General features: G+C 41.3%; 1 protein-coding gene across 1 annotated transcript; it reads left to right on the top strand.

Annotated features, from left to right (window-relative positions):
* The first annotated feature begins 685 nt into the window (after nucleotides 1-685).
* naa20 (N-alpha-acetyltransferase 20, NatB catalytic subunit) lies at nucleotides 686-12115 on the top strand. The gene is made up of 6 exons (XM_055638993.1): nucleotides 686-830; nucleotides 3162-3186; nucleotides 9084-9174; nucleotides 11104-11239; nucleotides 11327-11472; nucleotides 11746-12115. The coding sequence occupies exons 1-6, from the start codon at nucleotides 778-780 to the stop codon at nucleotides 11829-11831; spliced, it is 537 nt and encodes a 178-aa protein (XP_055494968.1). The 5' UTR covers nucleotides 686-777; the 3' UTR covers nucleotides 11832-12115.
* Nucleotides 12116-12596: the final 481 nt, after the last annotated feature.

Genomic DNA, 12596 nt, shown 5'->3' with positions numbered 1-12596 from the left:
GTCCGTTTTCCATGTTTTTAACGGGTGGGAAAGTGCGTGTTTCCCCATTCACTTACATGTACCAAACTGAGAGATGTCCTCCAGTTAAAATTTTCGGTCACGTGAGGGGGGATCTACGCTCATTTGACCTTTGGTGAAATCACCCTATAGGGAATAAGATGCCAATTTCCGAGTATGGAAATGGCCATAACTTTTTTAATACCGAAGATATGAAAGTGAATTAGGTGTCAAATTAAACTTCTTTTTATGCTTTATCTGATGGGATAAATTAAAGACTTGATTTTTTTAAATCTCAAAATGTTGTAACATTGCTACCTTGAACTTGTGTCCTCTGGTCCTGGATTCACCTGCTCTGGCAAGAGACTGTGCATCTACCGGATCTATTCCTCTCATTCCTTTAGATTGTCCCTTTATCTATGTTGATTGTCAGTCCATGAATTTGATCTTATAACAAAAAACACATTGATTTAATCTTTGACCAATGCCGCCTCACCCTTCAGTCCAACTGGCGCCAACGTCTCTTGCCGCACGTGGCGGCGTCACTCTAGTCAGTCCGACGCACGGCTACGCGATTACGTCATTCCGTTCGGGCTCTGAGGGCGACGTGACTCCGTGGTGGCCGACGTCGCTCCGCCCACGTCGGTGAAGTCGCGTTTTGCCGGCCCTGCGGGCTGACGTCTGGCCGCTCAGCCCGGCGGATGACGTCACGCGCCCCGCCAGCACCAGCCGATCCCGGTGGGGGAAGGTGGTTGTTTCCGGCCGAGCGCCAGCTCCGAGATGACAACGTTGCGCGCGTTTTGCTGCGACGACCTGTTTCGGTTCAACAACATGTGAGTAGAAAATAACGCAGCGCGGGAGCTGTTTACACAGAGACGGCGCCACATTGAGCGCCCCTGTGCGCCTCGCCCTCGGAGATGGAAGCGGGCTGGGAGCAGCAGTGGCCGAGTGGTGGTGATGGTGGATCCACTTCCCCCCATCTCATGCCCACACTTACTCCTCCAGCGGGAAAACATAGATGCAGGAGTAGACCATTCGGCCCAGAGCCAGCACCGTCATTCAATATGATCATGGCTGATCACCCAGAATCAGTACCCTGTTCCTGATTTCTCCCCATATCCCTTGATTCCTTTAGCCCTAAGAACTGAATCTAACTTGTTTGCTTGTTTGTCTTTTTGCACAAAGTCCGCGAGCATTGCCACTTTTCATTTCACTGCACATCTCGTATGTGTATGTGACGAATAAACTTGACTTGACTTGAGATCTCAAGTCTCTTGAGAAGGAGGAAAGGGACAAGGAGTCTGACAGCCGTGATCACCAGTGTAGCAAGGAACTGCTGATGCTGGTTTACACTGACGATGGACACAAAATGCTGGAGTAACTCAGTGGGACAGGCAGCATCTCTGGAGAAAAGGAATAGGTGATGTTTTGGGTCGAGACCCTTCTTCAGACGGTCTCGACAATCACAAAATGCTGGAGTGACCGTGAACAGCAGGTTCAAGAACAGCTTCTTCACAACAACCGAAGATAGATTGAAGAAACGTCTTCTTTTGGGTCACGACCCATTTTTCTCCAGAAATGCTGCCTATTCAGCTGAGTTACTCCAGAATTTTGTGTCTATCTTCTGTGTAAACCAACATCTGCAGTTCCTTCCGACACACTAACCTCAACTACCAACTGTCTTTGGTTGAACAAAGGACTTGGTGGTTTATTTGCACTATTATTGGAGTATTAATTAATTATGTTTTTTGTTTATTATATTATCTATATTATATTATCTGTAGTTCTATAGTTATAGGAGTAGAATAAGGACATTTGTTCCAGGAAGTCTACTGTGCCATTCAATCACGGCTGCATGCAAAAAAATCACTAGTCCGTTGTCAGTACACATGACAATTAAACACTCTTTGACACGCTTGACTTGACTCTTGTATATTCACCGTAGTTATTATTGAACCAGGCTGAGTAAACTGCCATCTGCCTATATATTTTTCTCTGTGAAAAACATTTTTCACACAGAGAGTGGTGAATCTCTGGAATTCTCTGCCACAGAAGGTAGTTGAGGCCAGTTAATTGGCTATATTTAAGAGGGAGTTAGATGTGGCCCTTGTGGCTAAAGGGATCAGGGGGTATGGAGAGCAGGCAGGTACAGGATACTGAGTTGGATGATCAGCCATGATCATATTGAATGGTGGTGCAGTTCTTGAAGGGCCGAATGGCATACTCCTGCACCTATTTTCTATGTTTCTATATTCCATGCAGCAATGAATTTGCTCTTGAGTTGCATAGGTTACATGTCTGCACATGTTATCCGCTCCTAGTTATTTTTTTACAAACACTTTTTCCCTTTTCATTGTAACAAAATCAGATTTTGTGCTAATTATCATTGCATTAATTGCTGACATTCGCAACATGCTGCTCTCCATGGAATGAAAGGGCACTGGTGATATCGCTTCCAATTGGAATCTCATGCCACTAATAAAGCCTTTACAACTTTTCAGAAGTCGGAGCGCAGTGTCTGATTGAATTCTGTTTTTATGTGTTCTAAGTGGGTGAAAGTACCGACACTTAAAGTATCTGTGAAAGAGGTTGTTAGTGAATGTCTTACCTCTTTGGGCATGCCAGTGTAGAATGTAACACCAAGTCCATGCTTTGACTTGGAAAGGCCTAAGATCTCTCTATCTAAGTTGACAACAGCATTTGCTTGCACATAATGAACACAATTTGCTGGCTTCATATGCTCTTTCCTACAAATATTGTTAATTCAGGGAAGCATTTGGGTTTCGTATTGTAAACCCTAGGTGAAAGCCAAGTGTAAACATTGTCCAGTACTTGACCACAATAGAAGTGATTCCATACACTGAGAACATGACACAGTGGTGAGATTTTGTTATCATTTATCTTAGTAAAGTGTATGTACAGTATGCAGGGTGTGCCTTATTTAGTGAAATTTGTCAAACTTTTATTTTTACAAAATCTAATGTCTCAGTGATATGTTTCAACACCAAACCACACATCCCCCATTTTCAGAAACAATGTATCTGAAACATTTTTTTTTGTTGTTGAAAGTTTCAATGCAATAAAACATTGTTAATCAAATGCTCCACTGTGCTTACAGCTGTAGATCGCAAATATCTTATATTTGTTTTTATTTTGTTTTGCAGAAATTTGGATCCACTTACAGAAACTGTATCCTTATTAATAGACAAACAATCCATTGATTTATTGAGGGAAATCTGGTTAATAATATTGTATTGTATTGTATTTTTAATGACTACACAGCCAGGCTGGTGGAATTTGTTATCAGTACAGCTCGGTACAGGTTCCAACATTTCATCAACATTAAACATATAACATAGATATACATACAGACAGACACATTACATAATACATAAGGGCCATGCTTATTCTTATTCCTCACCGTACAGAGTTTAAAATGTTAATTGCAGTGGGAATGAAACTGTTTTTGAAGCGGTTTGTTTTGGAGGCAATTGTCCTGTAACGCCTCCCAGAGGGCAGTAGCTGAAAGGCATAGTGTGCAGGGTGAGTAGGATCAGAGATGATCTTGCACGCTCTGTGTAGTGTCCGTTTGTGATAAAGTGATTCAAGGGATGGTAGGGGTAAGCCAATAATTTTTGATGCGCTGTAATTTCTTCCGGGAGAGTGAGTCGAGACTGCCGAACCAGACTGTGATGGATGAAGTGAGGATGCTTTCAATGATGGCTGTATAGAAGCGGAGCATGAGATGAGACCTTACTCTGAACTTCCTGAGCTGTCGGAGATGGAGAAGTCTTTGCTGGGCTTTCCCATAGATGTGGTCTGCGTTTGTCCTCCATTTGAGGTTGTTGCTGATGTGGGTTTCAAGGAGTTTGAATGTGTCAGTGATGGAGATGGATTCACCTTTAATGAGCACAGGAGTTTTGAGGGATGGCTGGCGTCTTGGGTCGACAATGAGTTCTTTTGTTTTTGATGAATTGAGTAAGAGATCATGGTCTGTGCACCAGGTTACTACTTGGTCGTACAGAACATACATTTTTATTCTTAAATATTAGACATGGTTCACATTGGACATATGCATGAACAAAGCAAACATTTAAGATGCTTCTTGATATAACTAACAAATTCTGCCCAAAATTTCAGATTGTTTAGCCCTTTCCAGTAATTTTATTTCATTGATCATTTCTTTTTATACTAAATGTTAAAAATTTACAAAAAATAGTGCTGTTTGAAAAATAATATTTTATGTTCTGTTAAATTGTTATATTCTGCTCCGCTGCTCATGCACTTGGTTTTACTGAGGCGTATCTGGTATTTTCAGATGAGGATATAAGAAACAGAAGCAGGAGAAGCCAATTCAGCCAATTCTTGCCTGCTCCACTATTCAGTAGGGCTATGGCTGATCTGTAACCTGATGGCCACTATCCTGCTCTAACACAGCTCTCGATTCCCTTTATACCTAAAAATCTATTGATCTTCTTGAATATACTTTGCAACTGAGCGTTTCAGTCCCATCAATTCTTCTCGTACTTGATTTATTTTAACTAATGCTAAATTCTTTAAGCTGCCCAATTTATCCAGATTTGTAGCCTCCTGCTATTTCCAGCGCGGTTTTCTGTGTCTTCCTTTAAGACAGGCACCAAATATTTGTTTAAGTTGCCTACTGTTTATCTCGGCCCGTAAGGAACCCATATTGATTTTTGCTAACCATTTTCTTTTTGCATATGCAATCTGTTTTAAATATTCTTGCTCATCTACTCTCATCTTTTAGTACCCTTTCCATATCAATGCTCAATTCCTCCTTAGCAGAATTCTTAAATCCTTGCGATAACCGTAATTTTTGGCAACAGAAGTCTATTCAGAGCCAATACTTTCTGCAACTTCTTGGTAGCCATGGCCAGACAATATTTCCTGTTTTTTCCCCCAAAAAGTATATAGCTTACTAGCCTAAGTTGGGCCTGTTGGGTCCCAGCATCACATGGGCGGGCTGGTCCCCCAATGCAATATTCCACCTCTCTACCAATTCCAATATTGGTGGCCAGGGGGGGGCTTTCTGGAGAGCTAGTATGGGTGTTGTGCGCTGAAGGGACTGATTCCCGGAGGGTTAGTATGGACATTGTGGGCCGAATAGATTATTGGGCTGGCAGCTCAGTCACTGATGCCTGGCAGTACAGTCATTCAGACCTGGCAGGCTGGCAGCTGAGAAACTGCCAGAAATTCTGCCCAAAACAGGTGACAGACTCTGAGAGAAGGGGGAGAGGGTGGACTGAATGGATTATTGGGCTCGCTGTTCAGTGAGTCATGGATGGTGGGCTGGCAGTTCACTTACTCATGGCTGGTGGGCTGGCAGTGCAGTCACTCATGGCTGGTACGCTGGCAGTTCACTCAGTCACCCCTCCTCCCTTCACCCCCTCACACACAGCACCAATACTAAAATGCCAAGTAACTCCAGAACGTGGTAAGCATACTGAATCCTGTTACTAACCATATAATAATAATAATAATAAACTTTATTACAGACTCAAGGTCCAGACAAGGGGCAACATTACATTAAAAATGCATTGCATAACAAATATCATAAATATATATAAAATCATGGTATATCACATAAAAACCTCATCATTTATATTTAACAAAAATCCACAATACTTAAGTTAAAAATCCAGTTTAAAAGATGATCAATGTCCTACAAGGAGACAACGATATCAGTGTCTCTACAACTGGGATTCGTAGCGTGTAGTGCTAACTCTTATATTTGTCAAGGCCACAATAAGCACATTTTTAGAGTCATTTATCCTGCAAATGAATTTATACATGTGGTGTCTTAGGATAGCTTCTAAAGTACTGACTCCTGCAGCCACAAACATATTACTGGCACTACACCATCAAGGTTGCCTTAGCAGTGTTCTCATGGCATCGTTATATGCCACCTTTAGTTTCTGCATACTTGTCTTTAAATAGTTCGACCACAGGTGCGCAGTGTAGAGGGGTGTGCAGTATGCTCTAAATAGCGACATCTTCACCACATCTGCACACGCACCAAATTTACGCACCAAAGAATGTCTTTCCTCAGATTAGGAGACCAAAACTGTACGCAATACTCCAGGAGTGGTCTCACCAAGACCCTGTACAACTGCAGTAGAACCTCCCTGCTCTTATACTTAAATCCTTTTGCTATGAATACTAACATACCATTTGCTTTCTTCACTGCCTGCTGCACCTGCATTCCTACTTTCAATGACTGGTGTACCATAACACCCAGGTCTCGTTGCATCTCCCCTTTTCCTAATCGGCCACCATTCAGATAATAGTCTACTTTCCTGGTTTTGCCACCAAAATGGATAACCTCACATTTATCCACATTATACTGCATCTGCCATCCATTTGCCCACTCACACAACCTATCCAAGTCACCTTGTAGCCTCCTAGCATTCTCCTCACAGCTAACACTGCCCCCCAGCTTCGTGTCATCCGCAAACTTGGAGATGTTGCATTCAATTCCCTCATCCAGATCATTAATATATTTTGTAAATAGCTGGGGTCCCAGCACTGAGCCTTGCAGTACCCCACTAGTCACTGCCTGCCATTCTGAAAAGGACCCGTTTACTCCTACTCTTTGCTTCCTGTCTGCCAGCCAGTTCTCTATCCACATCAATACTGAACCCCCAATACCGTGTGCTTTAAGTTTGTATACTAATCTCTTATGTGGGACCTTGTCGAAAGCCTTCTGAAAGTCCAGATATAACACATCCACTGGTTCTCCCTTATCCACTCTACTAGTTACATCCTTGAAAAATTCTATAAGATTCGTCAGACATGATTTACCTTTCATAAATCCATGCTGACTTTGTCCAATGAATTCACCACTTTCCAAATGTGCTGTTATCCCTTATTTAATAACTGACTCCAGAATTTTCCCCACCACCGATGTGAGACTAACTGGTCTGTAATTCCCCGTTTTCTCTCACCCTCCCTTTTTAAAAAGTGGGGTTACATTAGCTACCCTCCTGCCCTCAGGAACTACTCCAGAATCTAAAGAGTTTTGAAAAATGATCACTAATGCATCCACTATTTCTGCGGCTACTTCCTTAAGTACTCTGGGATGCAACTTATCTGGCCCTGGGGATTTATCGGCCTTTAATCCATTTAATTTACCTAACACTACTTCCCGGCTAACCTGGATTTCACTCAGTTCCTCCATCTCATTTAACCCCCGGTCCCTTGCTATTTCCGGCAGATTATTTATGTCTTCCTTAGTGAAGACAGAACCAAAGAAGTTATTCAAGTGGTCTGCCATGTCCTTGTTCCCCATGATCAATTCGCCTGTTTCTGACTGCAAGGGACCTACATTTGTTTTAACTAATCTTTTCCTCTTCACATATCTATAAAAACTTTTGCAGTCAGTTTTTATGTTCCCTGCCAGTTTTCTTAAGGAGTTTGATTAAGGAGAAGTGGCAGCATTTTTTCTAAAATCAATATACAGAGCAACAGGAAGTGGTCAATATCAGACTTTTAGTAATATCGATAAATCATGCATTCATTCTTTAAAAGTTACCCATTGCTGATTTACTGTCATGCATTTAAATGTAGTTTCCCCAATCTACCTCAGCACATTTCCGCCTCATGACTTTGCAGTTTGCTTCATTCAGATTTAAGACCCTAATACTCATCAAACTCCTTTTAAAATTGTGTTACAACAACATGCTGCAATTTATTTGGCTTTATTGCGGGAGACCAGAAGCAGGGGGCACATTTTAAGAATAAGGAGTAAGCCTTGTGCTGCAGCAAGTAAGAATTTCATTGTTCTATCTTAGACACATGACAATAAAACACTCTTGACTCTTCATCCTCCAGCACCTAGACTGTCAGGGGACCAATGCAAGGATTTTGTTTGTGGATTTTAGCTCTGCGTTTAACACCACTGTGCCAGAGCTACCACACTCCAAACTCTCCCAGTTGACTGTGTCTGAACCCCTCTGTCAGTTGATCACCAACTTCCTGACAGATACGAACCAGCATATGAGGCTGGTAAAGCACATCTCGGACCCGCAGACCCTTAGCATTGGAGCACCGCAAGGCTGCGTACTCTCTCCTCCCCTTTACTCTCTCTACATCAACGTCTGCACCTGCACAGACACCTCTGTCAAGCTTCTCAAGTTTGCAGACAACACAACCCTGATTGGACTGATCCAGGATGGGGAGGAATCTGCCTACAGGGAGGAAGTGACACAGCTGGCGTCCTGGTGCCATTGCAACAACCTGGAGCTCAATGCTCTTAAGACTGTGGAATTGATTGTAGACTTTAGGAGAGCCTCCCCTCCTCTCCTGCCACTCACCATCAACAGCACCACAGTCACATCTGTGGAGTATTTTAAGCTACTTGGAACCATCATCTCCAGTGACCTAAAATGGGGGGGGGGGGGGGGGGGGGCACCATCGACTCCACAGTCAAAAAGGCCAAACAAAGGATGTATTTCCTGCAGCAGCTGAGAAATCACAATCTGCCACAGGCAATGATGGCCCAGTTTTATATTGCCATCATAGAATCTGTCTTCACTTCTCCATCATGGTCTGGTTTGGCTCAGCCACCAAGCATGACATCCGGAGGCTGCAGCGCATCGTTCGATCAGCTGAGAAGGTTGTTGGCGGCAACCTTCTTCCCATTGACGAACTGTATACTGCAAGGGCCAGGAAGCGAGCGGGTAAGATCATCTCTGACCCCTCTCACCCTGGCCACAAACTCTTTGAATTACTCCCTTCTGGGAGGCGACTCCGGACTGTCAAAGCCTCCACAGCCAGACATAAAAACATATTTTTTCCACGAATTGTAGCTCTACTCAACAGCCAAAAGTTTGTAGCCTCATTTTGCTCTGGTATTTTATTCCATTCACAGGTTTAAATTATGTTTTATTTTTTAATTGTCCACTGAATATCGTGTTACCCTTGTGAGCAAAGCCTCAAGGCAAATTCCTTGTATGTATACATGTCTAATAACATTTATTCTATTCGATTTATATTGAATGTCAACTTGCAGTGTGCAAACTACTGACTTTTTATTAGGATTTTATTACTTTCCTTAAGTTTCACAGTATGGAATTCCCTTCTACCTTCAGTATTTGGCTCATTGGCCAGAATATTTTATTGTCGCTGAAGCACCAGGAGGAGAGTTGATGGGATACAGTAAGTATCTAGTGTACTTCAAATTCATTGCAAAATTAGATCTAAATTTCCAGCACTTTATATTTGCACATTAACATTGTAATTAAGTTCTGTATTACTGTACTATTGCAAGACCTAACCTGTATTTCAGTTCAGTTTATTGTCACGTGTATCGAGGTACAGTGAAAAGCTTTTGTTGTGTGCTATCCAGTCAGCAGAAAGACAATACATTATTACAATCGAGCAATTTACAGTGTATAGATACAGAATAAGCGAATAACGTTTAGTTCAGGGTAAAGACAACAAAGTCTGATCAAGGATAGTCCGGGGGTCACCAATGAGACACCAAAGTAGTTAAGCACTGCTCTCCAGTTGTGGTAGGATGATTCAGTTGCATGGCAACAGCTGGGAAGAAACTCCCTGAATCTGAAGGTGTGAGTATTCACACTTCTATACCTGACAGGAGAGGGGAGAAGAGGGAGTGGCCAGAGCGCTACTTGTCCTTCATTATGCTGCTGGCCTTGCTGAGGCAGCCGGAGGTATAAATGGATTCAATAGAAGGGAGGTTGGTTTGTGTGATGGTCTGGGCTGCGATTTGCTGCCATTTCTTTCGGATCTTTTTATTTTTAGATATGTCCATGGTTACAAGTGTTTACTGTTGTCTGTGCCGAAACGGAACAATTAAATTCTTAGTTGCGACTACATAAATTGCGTTCATGGGCCCAAATAGGATCAAAAATGAATTGAAAATATTGAAATCTCTCGATAAGCTACAAATGGTAGTACAAATGACATAATGCATTTGACATTTGTGCAATTATGCTTGCATTGTACCATTCCCAACCATTCATATTTCCTTTAAATGAGCCGACCTGCACAATTGGGGGCAATGGGTGAGTGGTGCAATATTGCGTTGGAGGTACGGGTGACTGGTGGAATCTTGCTTTGGAAGACGGGTTGCGTTGGAGGACCAAGCCTCCCGTGGGGGCTATGGGTGAGTGGTTGAGTATTGCGTTGGGAGAACGGGTTGCGTTGGGGGACCAGGCCTCCCTTGTGGCAGGGACCCAACGGGTCCCACTTGGTCTAGTTTTCTTGAAAACTGGAAGGCTGATGTTAAGGATGCCTTTTGATTGCATGGATATAGCTTAAACATAAGGGTCAAAAGATAAATTGGTGTTATGTGAGACGGTTTGAACATGAATGACTATCTCATTTATTCTTAAATTTAGCAAATTCTCTACTGGATACAAGGCAGGTGAGCAGAGCTGAATGCAGATGTTTGAAATCCTGCTTTGTGTTTGGAGAACATGCATAGAGAAACATTCATGGGCAGTTTGGATCACTCTAAAATATATGACAATGCATTCAGCAGAAGACTGCAAGTTCAAATGTTGGAAACTTAAAACAAAAAAACTGGAAATGCTGGAAGCACTCTATATGTCAGACAGCATATGTGGAAAAAGAAACAAAGTTAACATTTCAAGTCGAAGACTGTCAGAGCCATTCTAACCCAAAACATTAACTCCATCTCTCCTACCAAAGATGCAGCCTGACTTGCTAAGTGTTTCCAAGATATTTAGGTTTTAAATAACTATTTGCTGTGTCTACTACCTTCTTATCAGGCTATTAAACTTGGCTCGGACATAACTCTGAACATTAATAGCCCATTATCTGTTATTTGCAATTTATCAGTTTATTTATTCATGTGTGTATATATTTATATAACGGTATATGGACACACTGATCTGTTCTGTAGTCATGCCTACTATGTTCTGTTGTGCTGAAGCACAACAAGAATTTCATTGTCCTATCAGGGACACATGACAATAAATTTTCTTGAATCTCTTGAATCTTATCATTGAAAATGGCACAGTTTGAGGTAATATCATTTTGCACCTAGCATAAATGTTTGATGACTGAATGATGATTCTGGTTCTTTCTTATTTTAAGTAATGGGGAAAGCTGAAGGATCAGTGGCAAGAGAAGAATGGCATGGACATGTAACAGCATTATCTGTAGCTCCAGAATTCAGACGTTTGGGATTAGCAGCTAAACTGATGGAACTGTTGGAGGAGATATCTGAAAGGTTGGTATATGTGTTTTAGTACTATGTGTAGAATATATATAATATATGTTATCAAGGACAAATGAACATTGTGCTTCCTTTCTAAAGAAAAGGAGGATTCTTTGTGGATCTATTTGTACGAGTATCCAATCAAGTGGCTGTGAATATGTACAAACAGCTTGGCTACAGTGTGTACAGGACTGTGATAGAGTACTACTCAGCTAGCAACGGAGAACCTGATGAAGATGCTTATGGTACGATTATAAACTTCTTGAAATCTTACAGATTAAAATAAAAGTCAACTAAGTTGTAATTTTGGGTCATCATTGGTGGAATTGTGTTGATTACTTTCTGAGTTACTTTGCTGTGAGTTAATGGGTTACTTGTGGTAAATTTTGTGTATCGCACCTTGGAAGTACAACATGTAAACCACAATTTGTAAGTGAATATTGCACTTGAATTGTGTTATAATTTTTAAATGATTGCAATTATTGTGACCATAATCTTGATTTTCATTTCTCTCATAGATATGAGAAAGGCCTTATCAAGAGATAAAGAGAAGAAATCAATAATTCCTCTTCCTCACCCGGTTAGGCCTGAAGATATTGAATAGCTTTAAGCTGTGGTTCTTGGGAAATCTATAATAAAGACGAGCATTGAGGGAGAAATTAAAGGATCATTGGTAATATTTTTGTTTGATTGTAAATCTGCCCCAATGATTCAGTATGTGCATAAATACTAAGTTATGACTTCATGATAAATTTGAGGTATAGCATTCTATGGGCCCCAAGAGCCACAGCTTAAACAGGAAATGTTTGATTAGTTTTACTCTTGCAGATGAGTCTTGGTGATGCACTGTATGTATGCAGATTAAATAAAGATTTGTGTGAGATTTAATTTATCGTGTGTAATAGATGAAATATATTTGATAGCACAAGTACAGCAAAAGCGTTTATGTTGACAGCTTTTCTTTTGGTGCTGAAATGTTTGTTCAATGTCATGGTTGTAAGGTTCATTGGACTTTTATAGAGCACCATCTCCAGTGGGAAGTGCATGCTAGCGTGTTTTATTTTACACACATTGGAGATGTATGCAAGTGTTAATATTGTATTGTGTCTTTGCTTAAGGAAGAAATGCCATCTAATGCATTTAGGCAAGATTTTAAATGTTCATTATCTCTCATACTTTCTCTCAACTAGATAAAGCAGTAGTGTGGTACATTCATAAATATAGCAGAACCCAATAAACATGCGAGCTGTTTAGTTCAACTATACCATGAACAACGTGTATGAATAGGAAAACGAGAGAAAACGGGTTGATTGTTACAAAACACCATTTCCATAAACTTCATGGTTTCTTTGAAATATTTCTGAAATGC

The sequence above is a fragment of the Leucoraja erinacea genome, chromosome 8 (genome assembly GCF_028641065.1).
Source record: "Leucoraja erinacea ecotype New England chromosome 8, Leri_hhj_1, whole genome shotgun sequence".
Taxonomy (NCBI): domain Eukaryota; kingdom Metazoa; phylum Chordata; class Chondrichthyes; order Rajiformes; family Rajidae; genus Leucoraja; species Leucoraja erinaceus.
Note: the sequence above shows the minus strand (reverse complement) of the source record. Positions and strands in the feature narration are given on the sequence as shown.

Bases quoted from the DNA above. Each gene is read 5' to 3' on its own strand.
- naa20 (XM_055638993.1), top strand. From the start codon at position 778: ATGACAACGTTGCGCGCGTTTTGCTGCGACGACCTGTTTCGGTTCAAC. The intron at 9,175-11,103 runs GTAAGTATCTAG...TCTTATTTTAAG, and splicing joins AGGAGAGTTGATGGGATACA to TAATGGGGAAAGCTGAAGGA. The intron at 11,240-11,326 runs GTTGGTATATGT...TCCTTTCTAAAG, and splicing joins TTGGAGGAGATATCTGAAAG to AAAAGGAGGATTCTTTGTGG.